Source organism: Polyodon spathula, chromosome 9 (genome assembly GCF_017654505.1).
Source record: "Polyodon spathula isolate WHYD16114869_AA chromosome 9, ASM1765450v1, whole genome shotgun sequence".
Taxonomy (NCBI): domain Eukaryota; kingdom Metazoa; phylum Chordata; class Actinopteri; order Acipenseriformes; family Polyodontidae; genus Polyodon; species Polyodon spathula.
Genome location: NC_054542.1, coordinates 29038853 through 29063642, shown reverse-complemented (window position 1 = coordinate 29063642; position 24790 = coordinate 29038853). Strand labels below are relative to the sequence as shown.

Genomic DNA, 24790 nt, shown 5'->3' with positions numbered 1-24790 from the left:
CTGTCCCTATGGGTAGCCGCGTCTCCCCAGGCCACTAGAACTTGGTCCTCCGAGCAGTAAAGGGACTCTCCATGTGTTATATATTCTTCGGTTCCAACCATACCGGAACCTCTTGCTTTCATGGTATCTTGCTCCCAGATCGGCGAGGAAGCTCCTCACGGTTCTCCGAGTATTGAGAATCATGTCTGTTCTGTTTGTCTACTAATCTCAACCCTTAAAGACGCCCAGTGAATTGTATACTATAGTATGGGCATATATACCAATTTATAGCTGTGGATAGATGATCTTCTTTTGTAATTTGTACAGACACTTTCTTCAACCAACAAGCTGTTATCTCCGGGGAAAAAAGATTGAAAGAAACTAAAAACCGAGTGTTTATCACTGGTAAATTGGGCTGGTAAATAAATGCAATGAAAGGCTCTTTTATTTGTATTACTGTTTCAGTTTCTGTACACAGTTTCTGCTTTTAGCATGTGCAAAGTATGACCAATGATCATAATGAACCAATGAAAAATGCTGCACTCACTCCAACCCCTACTGTTTGTGCAGCAAGGAATCCCTTGTTTACCACAATACATTTGCATCAGTACAGTTTTACCATATGCTTTTTTCTGGGCTTTACACTGCTTGTCTTTGCTTTACCAGGCTTTCACTATGCTTTATTACACTTTACTATGGTAAACTTTCACAAGGGATATGACACTGCCATTGAATGGGAAACAAGAACAGTTTGTCAAATGAGGTTATTAAGGTTTTTTATTTTTTCATATCCAGTAATTTAGTGAATACAGCCTTGTCAAGTTAAAAGAGGAAGGGTTACACTGATCAGTCAATGGGAGCCTCTATCTCATAGCTTGAGCATTTACATTTGTCTCTGTTCCTTGAAAGGTCGCCAACCTTCTGCCTCCCCACCATGGGTGTGTTCCCATCAGCCTAGAGAGGAACAACAGGGCCAGTCCCACTCCATACACTGTCATTGTTCAAATGCTGTGAATACTGCAGTAAATTCCATTAAATTAGAATATTACATTTAAGTCTACAAACTGCCCTTATAAAAGTTTACCATAGTAAAAGCATAGCAAAGTTAACAAAGTATAGTGAAAGCATGGTAAAGCATAGAAAAGCAATGTAAAGAACAGTGAGATATGGTAAAGCATATTAGTAAACATGGGAAACCAGTGTAAATTATGGTTAATACATGGTACTACCATGGAAAAGGCATGGTAAAGTGCAAAAATACCATGGTAAACTTATATAAGGTTGAAGAATAGCACAAACTTAATTGGGATATCTAGGCAACTCAATACTAACTTCCATGAATGTAGATGAAAAATGACTGTATTGTTTACAGAGAAATGTTCAATTAAACTGTACTGTACCTCTTTCAGCAAGGTATGAAGTGTACTTCAGTGTGTGACAGTATAAGAAGAGATATAAACAATTCACAATTGAATATAGCTGGGTTTGCGAAGAAAGACTTTTTTGCAATTCAAAGCACGATATGAATTAACATGTTGTTAAAATTTCAGAAATAATTAGGAAAACAAAATATGGCAAAAGATTTCATAGTAGTTAGTATAATACTATTTTATTCACATAAAAACAACATTCTGAAATAAACACTGTAATACATTTTTGTAGTTACGGTTTTAATAAAATGGTTGTGTGATGCATTACACTGAAATTAACAATACTCTACATTAAATATATAATTTTCTTTGATATCACAGACACATTCAGTATATGCTTGTTTTAATCTCACAAACAAAATGTTTTTTTTATATATATATATATATATATATATATATATATATATATATATATATATATTTATATATTTTTTTTTTTTTTTTTTTACATTAACCACCATGGATATACACATGCAACAGAATGCTGGGAGTTGAGTGAAGTATGTGGGACTGTGTCCACTGCCTGGCCACTTTATTAGAACCTGTGAAGCTTAGTTTACTTAAGCATCGTTGCGGATCAAGTCCACACAACAATGCTGAACTTGTATGCTGACAGCAATGGCTACTTTCACGATGATAATGCATCAACCGACTGTGCCAAAAACGTGCACAAATGATTTGAGGATCACGACAGAGACGTCAGGAACCACAATCCCCCGATCTCAATCCAATAGAGCAATGCCAGGGTGAACTTGAAAAACACATTCGTCATCATGACTCTCTGTCTACCTCGCACCAATCTTGAAAAACATGTTCGTCATCATGACCCTCTGTGTACCTCGCACCAATCACTGAAAAACATGTACGTCATCATGACCCGCTGTGTATCTTGCACCAATTTTGAAAAACATGTACGTCATCATGACCTTCTGTTTACCTCGCACCAATCTTGAAAAACACGTTCGTCATCATGACCCTCTGTCTACCTTGCACCAATCTTGAAAAACACATTTGTTCATATTAAAGACTCAATGCATTAACATCCCACAAGAAACCACCCAGCACTTTGTGGAGTGTCAAGGCTGCGACCAGGACAAATAGTGGCCCAACACAACAATATGTACAGGTCCAAATGAAGCGGCCAGGTAGTGCGGTAAACTTACTTTCTACCATGAAACTAACCAAAGGTTACCAACTTTGATAGTAATGATCAGATTGCAGTAAATATGTATGACAAAGCATAGAGCTTTGGAGACCCTGCAATTATAAATTCAGCTCTCAGACAGCATCATGTGGATGTGACTAGTAAAAGTAGCATCATATGTTGTGAGGCCGGATAAAATGATATGGGGAAACAAATCTCTCACGTAAAAGATTTGTTTTCCGTTAACATGAAGTGCCACTCCAAAAGAAAGAAAACATGCTTTAATGTACAAATAACATTTAAAACCTGAACCAGCTGGGCTATTACACTGATACCAAAGCTACATTACTGCCAGAATGCATTCACAGTAATCACAGAAGATACAAGCCTGTATATTTAACTACAAATTAAAGCTGCGCTGAGTACATCCATGTGTAACAGACTCCTGTTACATCATAGTAAGAAAATGACTCTTGTGTTTCACAGCATTTAAATACAAAACTTATTTCTGTCCAACACATTGTAGTTTTAACAGTAAAACAAACTACACAGCATAAAAAACTTGCACACATATCTCTTATTTATTTCTGATAAATGTACAATGCAAAAAAAAAAAAAAAAAAAGTTTCTTGCACAAGCCTTAGCAGGCTGCCCCCTTAGTTTACAATGTTTGCTGCTGAAAATTCAAGACAATACTTAGAGTATCTCATTGCAACCCTTTCTATTGGACTACTAGACAACCAAGCGAGCCAGTGTCTGAATATATTGCCTGGAGGCTCAATGTCTGTTGTGTCAACAATCTAGAGGTCTTTTTAACAGCTTAAATTATTTTAAAATAAAATAAAAATATATGTTTAAATTATGTTCTTTAATAAAAGCTTCAGAACCCCAATGTGCAGCGTGTGAGGTTCTAGTGTGCCTCTACATTAACATGGGAGAGGAAAAACTGCTTGTGTGCAGACAGTAAGCCTCTCTGTGGAACAAAGACAAGACATAAATAAAAAAAAGACAGATAACGTTATTCTACAAAAAAAAAGGAAATGAGGAAACCAGATTGCATGATCTACAGTATACACCAAATAACTAATTATTAACACACATTGTTTAATTTGTGTGTGTCTAATTTAATTAACATTTTACCAGAAGGAAACATTTAAGGGAATTCTAACAAATGTCAAAAGCAATTAACAGTGTTAATTCGCTTAATGATTCACTCTTAGTTAAATGTCTGCTGCTCACAGTTGGTAGGAAGGGCCCCCAATATTTGGTATTAGTAAAGCTATACATTGTCTTTTTAGACCAAATTAGTCTGTAACTTAGTCTGTAAAGGGTATTCTGTATCATCATTTAGATTGTATCTGGTAATGGGCAAACTTAAAGTTCACAAGACAATGTAATCAGGCTTTCTAAACTCCCTGAGAATTGTACTAGTTTTGAAACAGTTCATTATCTACCTCAAATACATTTTTAGTAATATAACCTTAAATGTAAAAAGGGTTGCCTAGCGTAATTCTGTAACAAATCCGATTTGCCTTACATTTATTTGTACATAGAAGTCTTTAAATAATACATTTTGCTTACAAGTAGGGTTCAGGTGTTGTATGCTGGCTTTCAAATCAGTGCCTATTGTGAACCGATGTGATTTGTTTATATAGATCCTATTTTCACACTTTCCCCACTTATGATGTGACAAATGACTTGGGTCAGGGATTAACTGAGCTGAAATCATGACAACGTCATTATCAGTTATTTGTAACTGTTTATATGTAGGCTAGATCATGCATCTAAGTTCAATATTGTTGAATAAGTTCACACGCTCATGTAATCCCTTCAGAAACATTTAATAAACGTGGTACTTCAAGTGGAAATCCCATTTTAATGTGATTTCGATGTGTTGCTATGTTACTTCCCAAGAGTTTAGTACAGATACAATGATTTAAGCAAATTAAATTTTTTTTTTTTTTTTTTTTCCTAAAAGGAACACCAAAACCAATGTCTTAATTAAAGGGACCCTGTGTACACATTTGTTAATTCTTGTTTGTTACTTAATCAGTTTTGATAGTAAGCAGCTGTCCTAGTAACAAGGCTGTGAATACCTACACAATCAGTATCATGGAAAGGTAGATTATCACGACCTACATCTATGGATATGTCCCTCTATATATCTTCAGATCCTTACTCTTTCATTAACAAGGTAAACAATATACACACTTTATCACAACTGGATATGAGGTTCTCTAGATATATGTAAAAATGTAAGTCTCACATACATGCATACCTAAAGACAGATAGATTACATCTCCTATATCCCCAGATGTAGGAGACCTCTTCATATCCCGATATTGATACTCTCAATCATCTCACACATTCTAATCATATTTATCACAACTGGATATAAGCAGTTTTCTACATGTGTGACAAGAATGGTGCACATTTAGTTTAGTGCATCTAGCCATAGAATTGTTTCTTACCAATCTGTACACATATACAGTATCTGTTAAATTCACCAACCTTGGTGTGCGTGTGTGTGATCTATATATATATATATATATATATATATATATATATATATATATATATATATATATATATATATAGGTAGTATCAATATAGTTAAGTTCAAATTAACTTAAAGCTGTAGTTCCTTCTAATTATTATATACATGCATATAGCAACAAAAATAAATTAATTCATGCATAATACAGGCACAAGTAGTAGTGTTCAATACTACAGTTCAATTCAGGAAAAAAGAAACAGTTTGTACCTCCTCACTATCCTGCAGAACCAGCCTCTTCATGGCTGAGTAGACAGTGTTCCGAATTGCACTGATTTAGTGATGAAATGTGGTTTCCTCTCCTTTAACAAATGAATCAATGCAACCAAGCATTTGACGAAAGCAAATGGACAGTATTTCTTGACTACTGTACCACCAGTGTTATAAACAGCAACCAACTTTTATAGTATCAAGTTCTCTTGAAATATTTCATAAGTACAATCCCAGTGTAATCTGTTACTTACATGTGGTCTACAAGTATAACTTTACACATATGATATTGTTTAAAAGAGAATGGAAATACATAATGGGCCTAATTCACAAAGCCTTATAACTCATGATTTACTATATATATATATTTTTTAAAGTGTTTTGGAGGAGTTTTATTTTATTTTAATCAACCCCCCGTTTTTCTCCCCAATTTATTACCAGTTCCCTTAATGCAACAACTCCCCAGCTTAGGAGAACTGAAGGTCAGTGGGAATCCTGTGATCGCCCGCCACTTTTCACCAAGGAGCTCAAACCAGTGAAAATCTGCGAGCTCCCAGCCCCAGGAGGACAAAAGCTAGCCCTGCAGGTGTCCACTTCAGCTCTTCAGAGCAGTAGGGTCAGCTGGCTCACGGTGAGGAGAAACAGCCTGACGATTTTGTCTCTGCAGCCCCCTGGGAGCACCAGAGTACAAAAAATACTCCCTTCGGAATTCACAGTGAACATCAGGAAACCTGTGTTCTCTGGACTATATTATTTCCCTTGCAAACACACGGTCGTACTGTTACAAGGTGAGTGACACATTAGCTAAAGTTTTGTGAATAGGGCCCTTTCCTATCGTATGAGATTGTTATCTGCCCATTTTAATGGAACATTGTCACGCATCATCATCGTATTCTGTTGTAACCAGGTACAGTACTGTCACTCAAAACCTACTACCATTCATGATACACTTCCTTGTCAGAGCTGCTATACACAGTCTTCATGACATATGTGGTTTCCATTGATGAGACTGAAGCTGGCAGCGGAATGGTTGGTAGATTTAAGCGAGGTCATTCTGGTTGTGCTCCTGCCCATGCTTTGGGTTCGGATGAGCAGCCTTGCTCTGCAGCAGCACAGCTGGTTGTTAAATTGTTTTTGAAAGCTTTTACTCAACAGGTAAAGAGCGAAGGGGTTGACACATGAATTAGTGAATGCCAGGATTCGGGCACAGATGCTGGTTATATAGTGGAGCATAGAAGTGTCCACTTCTGAGTAGTGGTATGAGCGATACAAGTAGATGACGTGATTGGGCAGCCAGCAAAATGCAAATAGGCCTACAAAGACCAGCACTGTTTTTGCTAGCCTCTTTCTGGACTCAATCTGTAATGAAAGAAGAAAACATAGGTATTTTGGTTACACCTGAAGCATTAGTGTACAACTTCTACAACAGTCTTACAACTTATTGTTGCTTCTTCCTTATCACTGCATGCATTCGCATGTCAAAGACACTGAGTTATTCCACCATTTCTTTCAAAACCCCACGCCTACTGTGGATAAAGCAAATACAGAAACATGAATAAGAGGGACTCAATAGACATGATGCAGTGTACTGTTAGATTTATTTCTCCAGTGATTAAACATCCTTATTTGCAAGATGGTTTAGTTAAAGAAATATTTCTGTTTCATAATGTAACCTATGTGTAAATATGAGTATTGCATGAGTGGAACAAAAAACACTGAGACGCTGAAAAAGTTTTTCTTTAGTTTTATCCAGGTGTATTGATTGAGTTTATAAGTGGAGACTTGATGCCAATAATAATTAAAAAATGTAATATTTAATTATTTAAAGAAGACAGAACTATACAGATTTATTGTGTAGATGACACACCAATTAAATATTCAGTTTTGCACAAATAATGCAGTCAGAAATGACCATCATTGGAAACGTAATCGTTAACTTAAAGGGGTAATTTTTGCCAGCCTTAAAATTGCCCCGTAGGTATCATGACACTTTTGGCAAGGCAGTGTTAGCACTGTCAAAATGTGTTCCGCTGTGCAATACGCTCCACCGCTCATTAGACATGGACTTATGAATATGCATGGACAAATTGTAGGTGGGGCTAAGTGGGGCATTTGTAAATTAAGTCTATGATATTAAAATGAATATTTATTTTATATTAATATTTATGAAGTGGCAGAACAGCAGCGCCCACCCTAAAAGGGTCCACAAATAAGACCGATTTCAAATTGGTCTTATTTGGGAGCAAAGAAAAAGTCGGAAAGCAGCTGATAGGAGAAAGCATTATGGCAGCAGTCATAGGGGCCTGGAAAATCCACAGTATTGTAAAAAGAAATTCACGAATGACAATAAAAAATAAAAAAAAAAACAACGAATTTCACGAAACCAACATTTTATTAAAAAAATAAATTAAAAAAAATTATATTTACATTATATTCTACTGATGTAAGCTGCCTAAAATGTGTTATCACTGATAGTTCTTCAAAACCAAGGCTGAAACATTTTAACATTTAGGCCTAGCTACTGAGTCAACTCTTTAAACTTGATTACTATTGAAACAATCTTTAATAATGTAAACAACCTTGAATGATAAATTCTGTGTAATTCATAGCATACTTTGCTTCCTCTAATTTCAAAATATTGTAGCGATCTGTGCTAAATGTGTATGTTGTCCTGTCATTCCCGCCGTTCCTGTGTCACCCTGCATGAATCTGTGAGTTAAGCGTGTTTTCTGTCTAGGCGGTGCTCGTGTCTTGCCTGAGGTGTCACGTGCACAGTGCAGCTGTATGTAGACGGGGTCTGTGTTTGCTGCTCTGTGATTTGTGTTCGGTTCCGCCAGTCAGCTGCTTGTACAGGACTGAGGGACTGAGCAATTGGTCAGTGTGTATATAAATGTGCCCTTGTGTGTGTGAGCCCGTAGGGCTTGGGGGGAGGGTCTCTATTTAGGAGCTGCCTGCGAGCAGCTTGGGGCTGTTGTGTTGTGGTGTCCTGATGCTGACCTTAATAAACATCTGAATGAGATCTTGCTGCCTCCCTTTTGTTTACCCTGAAGCGCTACAATATTAAACACTGGAGAAATGTTAACTCCAAACCTGAAATGGCAAAACCGAAGCTTTTGTGTTTTGTTTGTTTTCTTTATACACACTGTACACTTCTAGTAGTATGTAGAAATGTCATGGTACAGTATGAGGAATTCACCAGTCATGAAGCCGGTATTTGTTTGACCCCATTGCCCTAGTAACCCAATGCATGGCATTGAGCCGGACCGTGTACAGCTCCTGCAGAGCTGCTTCTACTTGATAAAAGCATGAAATAAACAGGGGAGGTGAAGAGTGAGTACAGTAATGTAAAATACTGTAAGGAAAATAAAATGCATATTTTTCATGGTAGGCAGTCAAATACACGATTTCCGTGAAATTCATGCTGTCATGAATTTTCAGGGGCATGTCTTATGACGGAAAGTGCAGACTTCTAACCTTCCTGAACAACCCAGGAACAGAGGGAGAGTACTGAGAAGGGAGAGTATTTAGGGACCACATTCCCCTGAGGATTAAATTATAGCTCGATACTGGCTATTTCGTTGTGTACAATTGTTTTTATTGGCCGTGTAACAAATTATGTTCTTTATATTATGTAATTTGGTTTTATCCATCGTATAATAATATAATATAAAGTCAAGAAATTTAGCCAACATTGCCTCTACAAATGGCCTACCTATTGTTCAATTGAGATAGCCCATTTGGAGGGGAGGCGCTATTTTTCAGATAAATCTGTCAAAGACACCGGAGCAGCAGAATTTTCACATTTAAATGTGCCAGTTTACGCTGTGCCTCATTCATTTTGAGCCAGTTAATACATTTGGGATGGGGACAGATTTGTGCCGCTGCAGAGTGCTACTTTACACTCCGCCAGTTTAGAGCTACGTCAGTGGATCTTGATACGTGTCCCCCAGTATGTTTAGTTCTGCTTTACGGGTAACAGGATCCCTGTGCAGTACCTCTACAATGTAACACGGAAAGTAGCGTCAAAGCATAACATAGATTATTATTATTATATTAATGACAGGTTACAAACTGTATTTTAAAGCCTTGGTTATTATATATTTATCATTAAAAGATACATTCTCTGCTTCAACACACAGCTCAGTATGCATTAAGCTTAGCTGTTGCACAAAGCTTACATTTCTACATACCAGTAAATTGCTTTCAATTGGTTAATCCTTAAGGAACATTTACTCATTTATTTTATTCCACAACAAATTGAACACAATGACCAAATACTAAAAGCCCATTATTGATTTAACTAAGATGGAATAATTGCCTACTGACAATGCAGTAAAATGTTCTAGGAGATACATCTTTTGACATTGCAAATGGAATCATTAAGGGCAATGATCCAATGGCCAGATAAAATAAAAAATAAAAAACTAAGCAAATCCCCTTTTATAGCTATTATTGTTAATGGAGAAACAGCAAAGAAAACACACGAATTGACCAATTACCAGTCCCATTTTCTGGCAGGCTAGTGTTTGATTTGTGCTTTTGTTAATGGAAATCTCTAATGTGAAAAACTAGTGCTGTAATATTGACATTGATTTTAAGAAATATATGGCTATACTTCAACATACAGGTATATAGATGAATATGGGTCAGTAATGTATCCTCACATTCACATGGTGTACCTGTATGTTTTGTATCCATTCAAAACCATTAGCACAATGTGCAGCCAAAAATGTAAAGCACTTTTATATTCCATATTTTCATAACCAGCCACCTGATGAAAAACTAAAACGACCACACCCAAGCTGTTTTGAAAAAACCCAGATCTAAAAATTCAGCTATTGATTTCATATGCTGATTTTCAACTTACATTTATTTATTACATTAAGGGTGAGAACTGAGCGAATTAGGGTTAGCAAAACAGTATATCCGTCTATTACAAATTGCTTAAAACAAGAAAATGTTTTTTGTTTGCAAATAGTTAAGACAAACTATCCGTGGTAATATTAGCCAACATTTCAATTCTGTAGATGCTTTCTAATTGAACCAGCCAGACCATGTTCAGGTTTGTGATAATAATCTGTACAATACTAAAATAAATGTATAGTCTTTGTTGCATGTTATTGATAGAAGTATTTATATTTCCTCAAAAATCACTAATAACCCTTTCAATAAAAATACAGAGACAGTAAATGTTTTATGCACATCTCCTACAATGTAGAGATTGAGATTTCTATAACTGCTAGCAAATTAAATTTCATTATGAGAGCATGTTTCAGATAACGGTCACTTCGGACTGCAAGAGTTCAGATTATCCAGCGTTGTTGTATCTTGGCTTTTTAGACCCATTCCCAGATGACCCAAGACAACTCACCTGTCTCTTCACATGTATGTTACCTTCCACAGGCATGTTAGTCGCACTCCTGATCAGGTTCTTGGCAATGAAATAATAATATACTGAAATAATGATGAGTGGAATGACATAGAAAATAAGGAATGAAACCGTGGAATGGATTTTGGGGTGGAGGTCTCCTGAGTGAGGGTATGGGGCACAGGTAATGAATGTTTTGTTGGTTCCTGGGACATAGAAGGTGTGAAGGTCTGAAAAGATTGCCTCAGGGATGGCGAGAGTCATGGAGAAGATCCATATGAAAGCAGCTCTGATGCATATTTTTGCGGTGGCATGGGAGGTCTGGATATCCATGGGTCGGACAACAGCTTTGTACCTGAAAAAAACAAAAAAAACATTTGCTTAGATGGCTTGTATTGTTAATTCAGGAGTTGGCTGTTTTAAAAATGAAAAATAAATAGGCTTTGAAGAATCCACACATGTAGGATAAATCAGATTTGTGTGTAAAAGAAAAAAAAACACACACACAGCTCACGGTGATGGGATTTAAATGAACAATAAACAAGATAAAGGCAGCCTGAATCAGTTGCTACTTAACTGAGATAACTGGATTAAAGTAATACTTAAAAATAAAATAGCTCCTGGTATGATTTTAGTCTAATGTTGAACATTATTTCAAATTAAATATATTTCCAAAGTATCTACTATTTATAATGTACATTACTGCTGGGACAAATATCTGAATATTCAAATGAATATTTTTTGACATGTATTCGGACAGAAAAATTAGATGTTCATATTCACTACTTGTAAAGTCATGATGTAAAATAAAGGCACACATATACACACATAGGGGCCATTGCCACGCCCCCTGCCCCTGCTGCTATGCTGTCTCTTCCTGCGTTCAGAGCAATAAAATGGCTTTTATGAATTTTTGAAAAACGAACACATGTTTAAATTATGAGCAAATATCCAAACATGAAAATCCTGTGTGCGTTCATTTTAACCAAAATATTATATACTGGCACCTTCTTGTACTAGTCATATAGTCTGATTTCCCTGTTGCAATAGATTGTCACCACATACGCAAAACACATCCACAGAACTAGTTAAAAAAAAAAAAAAAACTCCCATCGCTAAAATAAGTCACTAAAGGGATTATAGCAAAAGAGGGCTAACTTCAGGCAAATAATGATGTAGTGTATAATAAAAATTTGTGGGAGTAAACTTGTTTTTCTCTGCATTGCCAATATATACCTCTGTTGATTTTGTTCTTTCTTTGCATGATTTTAATAATCACAGATATAAATGTTATAAATATATACCAAATACTAAAATAAGCAACTTAACAAGTAATGCAAGTCATAAATCAGTAGCGTTCATTATGTCGCCGGGGGTTCTGCGGTTCATACAAATGTACTTTAAAACTTAATAAATCAGAAGTAATTGATTGGCTAAGATACGTTACAATAACAGGATTGGCATAATGTACAGATGGTATATTCCTACATAGAAGTGCTTGCACAGCAGGGACAATTGTCTTGTCTTAAGTACTGTAATCTGTCTTTATTTCATTTCATGTGCTGGGGAATAAATCACATACAGCAATTAAAGCAAACTAAGAAACCAAGGAAGATTGGAATTTTAATCTGTTTTCTATGCTACTTTGCTTCAGGCTTGTGAGAGACAGCCAACGCAAAGTTCCCCTTCAGAACTCGAAGAAAATACATAACAGTATGGGTAGGTATGTAATTGTGCAGAGCAAAATACACGCAAATCCTATTTTGTTTTAATCCATAAACCCTTAATGTAGAAACTGATGTATAATGCAGGATTTTTAAAAAAAAACAGTGACAAGTTAGGAATCTTGAACCTCTGAAGAAATGAAGACTTCAAAATGACTTCAATATGTGACAACACAATCTCTTTGAAAAGCTGTTCAGCTCGTAACAGAGAAAACAATCAGTAATTGGCTGTTTTTGTTTTATATAATAAAAAAGGCATGGGAATGAAATATCAGTCATCTTAAATGGTGTATGCTGCGTGATGTTTAGATTAACTTTGTATAATTTTCTGCTTAGGTCATCACATCCTGGTAACTTTGTAAAACGCTGAGGTTTAAAGCTGTAGCCTCAATAGAGATCTCAGAATCAAGTTTAATCTCTAAATACATAACACCCTGTACACCAGAGAGTTACCGTTAACCTGACCCCCTGAAATATTCTTCACACACACATATATATAAACCATTCAACTTCATGGCGCACACAATATAGTGTATTCAATATGCTTTATTGCATTAAAAAAAGAGATAAAAGTCTACTGGTTTCGGCACCACAGTGCCTTCATCAGGATAGCGTGTCAACTTTTCACAGGAATTATATATAATTAACGATTTACAAGTAGAACACTTTAACCACAATAACCTCACATACGGCACATGAAAACAATTACACATTGAACCATACGTAAATTATTATCAATCATGCATTATCAAACACAATTTCATAATTTACACATGTACATGAACAATACAAATCATATATAATACAATCATATACAAACCCATTCATAAATAAAGTACTATAAAATGCTTTAGTGCATCAGCTATAAAGAATTACTATAAGAAAGGACTATAGTCTAGTTCATCATTTAAACCAAAGGGATGCAAAGTATTTCATGTATAAATCCAAAAAGACTTTCCTTTCAACAGTACATTCAAATGATCACCACCTCGTTTGGGATGATGGGATTTAAATGAACAATAAACAAGATAAAGGCATTCTGAATCACACACACATACACATGTAAAGCCTTTTTGTACCACTTAATTAAAGGCATACGCAAATACGAGACATACAATTACAAAATGTACATATACAAGATATATGCTCTATCTGACTATAATAAATGGAAAATGGTCTATATACTGTACCCTTAAAAAATATAGCAACAATCTCCTACTTTGTAGGGTCTATTTAGGGACCACTTGAAAGTAATGTCAAAGTAATCTCAGTGTAAAAGTAAAATTGAGCCAGTTTCACAGTATCACACTGCATGCCTGCATGGCTACAGAATTCATAAATTGTAACCACAACAGCACTTTTTTTTTTTTTTTTTTTTTTTTTTTTAAATGAGAGGTAAATATTTCAATGTGAATAGGCCATAATGGTAACGTAGTTTTCAGACCTTGTTTATTTTTTTCTCCTTTGTACAGTGGGATTGATTTTTTAATATATATAAATATATTATATATATATATTACAATGGAAATTAATCGATGTCGACGTTAGGGTTCGATTTACAACACTAATTATTATTATTATTATTATTATTATTATTATTATTATTAGTAGTAGTAGTAGTAGTAGTAGTAGTAATAATAATAATAATAATAATAATAATAATAATAATAATAATAATAATAAATCCAGCTTAAAGCAGGGAATCAATCAGGGGTGAGTTTATGTTTATAAATCAGTGAAAGTTTCACACCGTATTGCACACTGTACACAAAATGGATCATTCTGTGGTGCATGAAAAAAAAGACTCCCTTTCAAACACTGATCTCAGTGTTTTTTGCATACAAAGCAAGCCCAAATTTCTCATTGCATCAGCAGCTCTGATATAGTGTATATTGTAACACTCCATGAAAATAACTAGGTTCACACAGGCAGTATTCGTCCAAACTGTTTATTGTGAACACAGATAAAACAAATAAAAAGAAAAGGACCGCTTTCAGCCGTGGATCACGGCAAAGAAATAATTATAACTTGCTCTCTGCTTCACAGAGCTGTTTAAAAATGATTATGCCAGAGAATACATTCTTGTGTGAGTATATATTTATATTAAGCATGTTCCTTCATAATAAGCTACAGATTTTTTTTTCTAAATATGCAGTGTTAATCACGGGTATGTCAAACTGTATAACAGCAAGTGTAGTAATAAAATAGGTCTTAAAATTGGCTGCCGAGGCTGTCGTTAATTCAGACTTGACTAGAAAGCATTCAATAACTCCCAGGTATTGACAGCATTTTGCTGTCGTTCACTCTTATGAATAGCAAGTTGACGCTCAGGACCAATGAAAACTTTAATGAGGTCATCGTTAACCTTGCTCAGAATTCATTGAAAACATGCCTTCATAGACGAAAATCGTTGGGGCTTAACAACGCATCTGAATGATCTCTTATGAATAGCAACTGTCATTAAATAGGCGGCTGTGGACGCAATCCGATCATGTACTCCTGTTTTCTCACTAACCCTTTATGAACAGACCCCTTTATTCAGTAAAATAATTTCTCTCTTCTGGATGGCATTGTAATTTGTTATAATTAGGATGAGCACAAGCTGACAAGACTTTTTTTACGCCATGAATTTAGAGTTTGTTTTTATTTAAATAATTCCTCTCTCATTCTTGCAAATCAGTATGCAACAAGTCATGGTTATGGCAGTGACAAAAGATGGCTTTTCTCAGGTAGATTTAGAAGCTGCAAGAGGAGGAAGGAGGGCACTGTAAATTCAAAAATCAATGGAGCCGCTTATCTCACAATTAAACTGATGCGTGCTTTCAAAAAGAACTGTATTGAAAAGACTACCTACATAGAATTTTAATAAAACAGTAGATCTACATATTTATTCTGCAATGTAAATTCACAACGGCATATATTTGTCCAAGGAACAGTGTCCCATATTACAATAGTTTTTAATAATATAATATAAATCATTACAGTTTTTATTTATTTATTTATTACTTTAACACAGTTCCCACTTTAAGAACGTTCACAGATTATTGTGTTTTTTTTTTTTTTTTAATATGTTCTCAACATATATTTATTGTGGTAACAAAGTGGCCCAAAGGGTTGATTTCCCATCCATAGAAAATGTATTCCCTATTTGAATGTATTTTACTGCAGTCAGTTAACTGTTTAAAATGTCTTTTAGCTTACACTTAATTATCAGATGGCGACCTGCCATTCCCAACCTCCACAATGAGGAGGCTTGCTGGGTCTGTTTCCATGGTGCAGTGCATTATGAAAATTAAACTTGTCAGGGTACTGTATATACAGTAAAACAAATATGTTATACCATCTTCATTTTCTTACTAATGAATTTCCTAACATCCTTTAATTCACAAAATTCACAAAAATGTAAGGACTGTTTTCAGGAATGTTCTCTTAGGTTAAACAGTACTTTGGAAAATTAAATAAACCGTAAACCCCCTCAGCTGAAAAGAGTTTTGAAAACTACGAACATGATATAATTAATCAAAAGCAGCTTTAATTTTTTTTTTTAAAAGTCCTTTACAAAACTTTTGTCAGGTTGTGGATGGTGGGATTTTAACCATGTAACCAATGTCCCCCATAGAGTATCCTTATAACAAGTATTTAAACTTTAACAAACATTCATCACCAAAGGAATAAATAACAGCCTGCTCCATTACACAAAGCCAAATGCACCCTCCGTACAGAGATCCATGTCACCCAAATTCTATAACAATATCACAAATCTTGTCCTTTGCAGATTTTACAATTTTTCTCCCTTGAGTATCTCATGTTCATGGATATCTTAGACACAAACTACTTTTTTTTTTTACTGTCTGTCCGTCTGTCATGGGCAGCTCTACCGCAGATTATTACATATATTTGTTTTAAATCATACAGGTAATGTAGCTGCGTTGTGTGAGGTTCAAGCTTCAGAATGCTGCAGAGCTCAAACTCTGTGTTGTATGGTAGTCCCTGCTGTGGAGAACTGGGAAACATGGTCACATGCACATCTTGCATTGGAGTCCTGGGCCCTGGTTCCATTGTCAAGCTGTCACAGTGAACAGCAAACAGCAAACGCTGTCACAGTGATCAGCAAACAGCAAACGCTGTCACAGTGACCAGCAAACAGAAAACGCTATCACAGTGATCAACAACAGCAAACGTTGTCACAGTGACCAGCAAACAGAAAACGCTATCACAGTGATTAACAAACAGCAAACACTGTCACAGTGACCAGCAAACAGCAAACACTGTCACAGTTTAACTGACTATATACTCTACCAATAACATTATTGTTTTATGCATCGATTCAGCAATAGGCCTGGGTTACTATAGCATTGTGCGCACAAATTACCTTTCCAGTAATCCAATCGATAGTACCATTACCTTCTTTTCATGTCCTACAGGCGCTGTTGTTCCCTGCCTTCACGTTTATCTTTTTTGGGATACATGTTGATAGAGTCTGATACATTACTGCACTGTACTTTTTATGAATAATAAAAACAACATTATCATTTTCTGCACATTATTGAATCCGTCATTTCAAAATACCCCCCCCCCCCTTCCACTCAGTTGTTATAGTCATCAAAAGAAAAACAATAAATGGATTTTATCTATGTACACTATATTCCTCTCTCTTAAATGCAAACACTCCTTAATGCAAACCACAACCTAAAATGGTAAACTTAAGACAACAAATGATACATGGATATATGGATATATTTACTGCTGTAATATAATATATATTGACATTACAGCAGTAAATGTTTAAAACTGCTTTTTTTTTTTTTTTGTTTCAATTAATACATTGTGGGTTACACCAACAGTAAACACCACAGCATGTCAGTTTACATAACTGAGGTCTATTTGTATGATTCAGTAGATTTGTCCTACAAAGATGATAAACAAAAACAAAAACAAAAAGATTAAACAGCACTAAAATTAAACCAGGCAAAATCGTCTTTTTTTTTCATCCCAATAAACATTAAAAAGCATGTATTAAGTTACGAAAGAACTTATTTCCTAGTCGTCAAGGAAAGCAGTGGATTATACCCTTAATTCCCATAGGAAAAAACTGCTCACTATACAGGGGCGGTCAAGCGATTTAAAAAAAAAATGATCATGATTAATCTTGAGGTTAAAATTTTTTATCTCAGTTTGTACAAGTTTTATTATTATTATTATTTATTATTATTATTATTATTATTATTATTATTATTATTATTATTATTATTATCATCCAAAAAACAACCCAGCATAAAAACCTTGTTTATCTGTTTCTGGATTCTCTTTATAGTTTTATATTTATTTACAATCCAGCATTTGTTGTTAAATTGTTTGAACCAACTGCTAAATCGCAATGGAGTCAGTTTATTGCTCACCTTACTGCATTTACAATTATTAGTTTCCTTTACAGTTTCCTTTACTCATAAACTGATGTGATTATGAAAAAATAAATATATATATATATATATATATATATATATATATATATATATATATATATATATATATATATATACTATATTATATAGTAAACAATAGACTAATATATTCATATTACTTATTTGTATTTATTATAGTGGGCAATTTTATACATTGACTATGTTAAAATATGTATGGATGCTTAACTATATTAGTTCATTCATTTCATATTTATTTATTTTTATTTTTTGCATTGTCCTGTAATATACTTTTCTTTCATTTCTTCCTTTTTTTTATACCTGTGTACCAGAATATATGTTGTAGTTTAATCTTAAATTAATCTCCAGCAGAACTGACGGAAGATTGGAATTCAGGATTCAAATAAATAGGTATGCTGACAATTAAAAGTGTAATACATGCAGAATGTGTGCTGCTCAATAATTAAAAAGTTGAAGTGCAGTACACAGTTCTTGTTGTTTTGATCTAACTGTGCAAAGCAATTTTGAAGAACATATTATTATTATTATTATTATTATTATTATTATTATTATTATTATTATTATTATTATTATAATAATAATAATAATAATAATAATAAACACTACACAAGTTGTACATGTTTCTTGCTTCATATTTCAGAATTAACTGTAAATATTATAATATATTGTGATTACATATAACATCTGTACATAGATTCCCAATATAAATAATGTATTAGTATTTTTTTAAACAAATTTCTTATGTAAAGTTATTATAGTTTAAACCAAGTACTTTCTGTTATCTGTATCTAGGTTGTATGTGTATAACCAATTTTCTGCAGCACGTGCAGTAATGGAACACTAAGCAGAACTCAAAAGGAGGTTACATGGACTTCTAGTATCAAATATTTGATTACTGTAGATTTCTAAGATTCTGCAATGTACTGCCAGGCGTTTAAACATTTCAACCAGCACTGCAGACTTCTGATTATATTATTATATTAATAATAAAAATAACCACATTTGACGCGCGTATAATATCTAGTATAAACAAGTCTCTCACTTCTGTTACAGTATCCATTCACACACACATAACCCCATCTTATTGAAAAATGAATAGGTTAGCCGTGCTTTGTCCTGGTGTAGCCTATAGTAAAGCACGGTAGCCTTCCAAATATTAACACACGATTTAATATTAACAAACGATCTGAACTTCACCTAACTCGTACCTGTCTGCGGACAGCGCAGTGAGAGTGAAAACAGACACCCCCACTGAAGTGAGCTGGATGAAGGGAATGAGTTTGCAGCCGACTCTGCCGAAGAGCCACTCGTCCGCCAGGTACCTGCTAGCATCCACGGGGGCGCACGTCACCAGCAACAGCAGGTCTCCCAAAGCCAGGCTCGAGATGAACAGATTGGGAACATTCCTCATGGACTTCACAGTGCAGAAGATCTTGATCAGAGTAATGTTGCCGACGAGTCCTACCAGAATGATGAGCCCATAGACAACAGTGATTGCAATCCCTGGGTACCACCAGGATTCGTCAAACACGACCGTTGAGTGATTGATGCTTTCGCTCCCGGAAAAGTTTGATAAGACAAAGTTGGTCATTTCATGATTTAATACAAATGGTTCCTCGAGAGACATTCTACTTTGCCTCGTTCGCTGCTCTCAAGTTCTCAGAAAATAAAGTCTCTCAAGGCAAGTTACTAAATTCTTGTTTTTATTTCAATAAAATAAAAAATAATAAATAAATAAATAAATAATAATAATAATAATAATATAATAATAATAATAATATACTTCGGCGAGTCTACCATGGACCGCATACACATTTTTTTAATGTTTTATTTATTTTAGTATTTTCTGCATTTTCAAAATGTTTTATTTATTTCAGTGTCCTTGTTCATTCATTAAAAAAAATAATAATACATAATTCAAACATCAAACATAATGCACTAAAGTGTCCGCCTAGGAATATGTATATCATACACCGAATCACTAACAAAAATAACTTTTAATTCACTTGCTTAAGATTTTAACACAATAAATAGTCATGGAGTCCCCGGTCCTGTCTTTTCTAATTCGTGAGCGCTGACACAATATGTAATCTGTTCTACGTATCCTACTCACTCATCTGGACCTCTGTGGCAGTTACCCGAGACAAATATAACAAGACTTGGGGGTGGGGGGGTCGAGGGGGGGTCTGCGTTTTTAAAGCTTTGGGTCTGCAATCCTGCAGAGTCCCTACGTCACTTTGCTGCTTTCTGCTGTTCCATTGGAGAAGCAACACTAACACAATAGTATGCGCATGGGTTAGGAACTTGTAGATAAAATGCTCCCCCTTTTGGGGAAGCAGTGTGTTGCAGAGCCATCGCTGAGCTTAATACGATGCTGCGGTTGCAACATTTACAGTTCAGTGTATTTAAACACACCAAAAACCCTTGCAGTACTCGCTTTGCAGTAATAATAATAATAATAATAATAATAATAATAATAATAATAATAATAATAATACCTGATGTAACCGCGATTTAAAATGTCAATCTCTATAAGGCTAATAAACAAGTATGGAATTTAGCATGGCAGAGCAATAAAATAAATGTATAATATTAATGCACAAGTTGCCTAATAGAAAAAGGGAGAAATGTGAAGTGGAGGAGGAGCATATTATATGGTCAGAGGTAAAGCTGGTTCAAATGGAAAAGTGCACTTTAAAAGGGTTCTGTTAACCCTTAAGGGATCTTCAAGTTTTGTAGAAGAGTTTCTCTAGGGCAGATCATGTTTTTAGAAAAGACTGGCTGGTCCTAGCTTATTAGAGCTGTTCACATCAATCATTTGCTAACTTGCTAGCAGGATATTTCTGTTCCCTGGGTACAGCTCAACCCACATGACTGAGCTAACCAAATGTAGGTAGCATGCTAGCACCGCCTTGCTATCTGGCACTGGCTGTACTGTATGTTTTCAGTGGGAAAACAGTTAGAACAGTTGAGTTGAGTAACAGCAGCAGACAGTGCAAGTATACCCCAGACTCTGATTATTGAGTAGCAGCAGTAGACAATGCAAGTATACCACAGACTCTGATTACACTATGGAACACAATTTTTGTTCCTGGGTAGTAAGTGTTATTTCCTAATTGCTTATGCCCCAAAAGTATAGAAAATGGCTATTATTCCCTACAAACTTTGCTTTTGTGAATTGTATTTACAGTATAATTGTAAATCTCGAAAAAACTACTCACTTCTAAATCTTTTGTAGTCATTTTTGTATTACTTTAGTATAAATACATGTTAATTTGGATTTATATGTCGTTTTTGTCTGACTTTATGTGAACAAAAAGACACACATTTGCCCGTTTTCCCATTGGAAATAGTGATATTTTGAAATATCACTGTCCTGGTCACAAAAGCAAAGTTTGTGGGGAATAATAGCCATTTTCTATACTTTTGAGGCATAAGCAATTAGGAAATAACACTTACTACCCAGGAACAAAAAAAAAAAAAAAAAAATTGTTACACGGTGGTAGCAGCAGCAGACAGTACAAGATTATTTTTTCACAGACTATCCTATAGAAAATGGTGTGTCCCTCACCACCGGACTGTTTAAGAGATTTTCCTATAAAATATATAGCCCCCCCCCCCCCAACATGACAATTATTACTCTATTATTATGCTGATTAATTATGTATGAAACTGTATCAGGTCTTTGCAAATACTGTAGATAACTAAAATAAATGGCTATGATAGCAAACGTTTCTACATTCGTCATCTTGTAACACTGTAGAAGACTGCCGATAGATTTTAAATACTGCATAGTATTATTATTAGAAGTAGTGGTAATAGTAGTATAGTTGTTGTTGTTGCTCACATTAAACTTTAAATAACCAGAGACATAAATACATAATCTGCTTCAATATTTGACGTAGCTGTTATATTTCACTAATTTATCTGTAGAAATAATGCATTCAACTTTATGCAAGTATAAGCTTGTGGTCTCTTGCATTTTGTGATAATTCTGTATAGCAAAATGCATCAAATATTTAATTTCAATGTATTAAAATGAGTCTGGGGGGGGTGTGTGTGCACAGTTTTTCATAGGCTGATCTATGAAACTTAATCAGGGGGGATCATTTTCCATGGGGGACCAAATTTTTCATTGCAGTTGAGGCTGTGGGCCAAATTATATCTTTTATCTTTTATGTCCTCTGAATATATAATGTTTACATATATTATTCTTTAGTGGGTGTTTCATTTCTGAATAAAAATGTTAAAACAGCATTCAAATCAAAGGAATGACTTTAAAAAAACAGATTCAGTCTAAGGCAGCAACACTAATTTATTGAAATGCCTATAATCAACAGGGGTATTATCTGCACCATTAATTCTATTTGTTTTATCTTGCATACACCATAGGCTATTAGATGCCACTCATATCCTAAATTGCGCACAGTTTGAAATTATATGCACTGAATGCATAAATAAGTGGTCGCAAAGTCCGTCGTTCCTACCTCGCATACTTTGCTTTGCACATTGCCCAATCACGAGACAGCCATTTGAAAATCTTATCTGTTTTCTTGTATGGAACATTGCCTTTAAGCTCATGTTGTTTTATCGGTTTGGACAAATAATATCACCAAATAGCATGCTTTTCTGTGTAAAGTTTAATTTATTTATTTAATATAGATTTAGTATTTTTTTCTCCCAATTTATATTGTCCAATTATTTTGAGGCTCAGCTCACCTCTACCACCCCTGAGCTGACTCGGGAGGGTTGAAGATGAACACACGATGTCCTCCGAAGCGTGTGTCATCAGCCTCCCGCTTCTTTACACACTGCAGGCTCACCATGTAACCACCCAGGAGCTACAGCATCGGAGGACAACGCAGCTCTGGGCAGCTTACAGGCAGGCCCACAGGCGCCTGGCCAGACCACAGGGGTCACTGGTGCGCTGTGAGCCAAGGACACCTTGGCCGACATAAGCCCCCCCGATCAGTTTAAAAAATGTAGACTGGTCAAGAAAAAAAAGCCCTACAATGGTACTTCACTAAATTAACTGCCTACACCTGTGACCAACACCTTCCTTACTGGCACTTACAGTGCCGAGAGGAAGTATTCACCTCCCTTGAACATTTTCACAGTTTGTTGTGTTACAACCTGAAATCTTGATGCATTTAAATGGGATTTTTTTCCCTTTGATTTACACAATCTACTCAACACTTAAAATTTGTGAAAAAATGGGAGGGGGAGAAGGGGAAAAAACAAATCAATTAAAAATAAAAACCTGAAAAGTCTTCATTAGATAAGTCTTCACTCCCTTTGCTATGACACTCCTAAATAAGCTCAGGTGTAACCAATTGCCTTCAGAATTCACACAATAAGTTAAATGGAGTCCATCTGTGTGCAATAAAAGTGGTTCACATGATTTCAGCTTAAATACATCTGTCTCTGTAAGGTCCCACAGTTGGGTAGTGGATTCAAAGCAAAGATACAGTGCCTATAGAAAGTCTACACACCCCTGAACTTTTTTTCACATTTTGTTGTGTCAGTGCATCAGAGTTTCATGCATTTAAATGAGGATTTTTTTTCCACTTATCTGCACATCATACTCCACACTGTTAAAGGGGGAAAAAAATGTATTGAGAAAAAAAATTATATATTAAAATACAAAACTGAAAGATCATGATTGGATAAGTCTCCACCCCCCTGAGTTAATACTTGGTGGAAGCACCGTTGGCAGCAATTACAGCTGTGTCTGTTGGGATAGGTCTACGACCAACTTTGCACACCTAGATTTGGCAATATTTCTTTACAAAACTGTTAAAGCTCTGTCAAGTTCCGTGGGGAGCGTTGATGGACAGCAATCTTCAAGCCATGCCACAAATTTCAATTGGATTTAGGTCGGGGCTCTGACTGGGCCACTCAAGGACATTTCCCTTTTTGTTCCTTAGCCACTCCAGTGTAGCTTTTGCTGTGTGCTTTAGGTCATTGTCATGCTGAAAGGTGAACTTCTGTCCCAGTTTCAGCTTTCTTACAGAGGGCAGCAGGTTTTCTTCAAGGACTTCTCTGTAATTTGCTCCAATCATTTTCCCTTCTATCCTGACAAGTGCCCCAGTCCCTGCCGATGAGAAACATTCCCACAACATGATGCTGCCACGACCATGCTTCACAGTAGGGATGGTGTTCTTTGGGTGATGTGCTGTGTTGTCTTTGCGTCAAACATAACGCTTTGCATTTAGACCAAAAAGTTCCACTTTAGTTTCGTCAGACCACAAAACTTTTTGCCACATGGCTACAGAATCTCCTGACAATTTCTTTGCATACTTCAACCGGGATTCAAGGTGGGCTTTCTTGAGTAATGGCTTCCTTTTTGCCACCCTACCATACAGGCCAGATTTGTGGCGTGCTTGGGATATTGTTGTCACATGCACACTTTGACCACTCTTGGCCATAAAAGCCTGTAGCTCTTGCAAAGTTGCCACTGGCCTCTTGGTAGCCTCTCTGATCAGTCTCCTTCTTGCTCGGTCATCCAGTTTGGAGGGACTGTCTGATCTAGGCAGGGTCTTGGTGGTGCCATACACCTTCCACTTCTTAATAATCATCTTGACCATGCTCCAAGGGATATTCAAGGTCTTTGGTGTTTTTTATACCCATCCCCTGATCTGTGCCTTTCAACAACTTTGTCCCAGAGTTTTTTTGAAAGTGCCTTGGTGCTTATAGTTGAGCCCTTGCTTTGAAATGAACTACGCAGGAGAGGGAACCTACAGGAACTGCTGAATTTATCCTGAAATCATGTGAATTACTACAATTTAACACAAGTGGAGGCCACTTAACTTGGTGTATGATTTTGAAGGCGATTGGTTACACCTCAGCTAATTTAGGATTGCTATTACAAGGGGTGTGGACACTTATCCAACCAAGCTATTTCAGTTTTTATTTTTAATTAATTTTCTCCAAATTTCTA

The 24790-nt window shown here is 35.6% G+C and overlaps 1 protein-coding gene across 1 annotated transcript; it reads right to left on the bottom strand.

Moving 5' to 3' along the window:
- Positions 1 to 5199: 5199 nt before the first annotated feature.
- On the bottom strand, positions 5200 to 19551 carry grpr (gastrin-releasing peptide receptor). The gene is made up of 3 exons (XM_041259451.1): positions 19059 to 19551; positions 10689 to 11040; positions 5200 to 6676 (listed from the first exon to the last, which is right to left on the bottom strand). The coding sequence occupies exons 1-3, from the start codon at positions 19475 to 19477 to the stop codon at positions 6284 to 6286; spliced, it is 1164 nt and encodes a 387-aa protein (XP_041115385.1). The 5' UTR covers positions 19478 to 19551; the 3' UTR covers positions 5200 to 6283.
- Positions 19552 to 24790: the final 5239 nt, after the last annotated feature.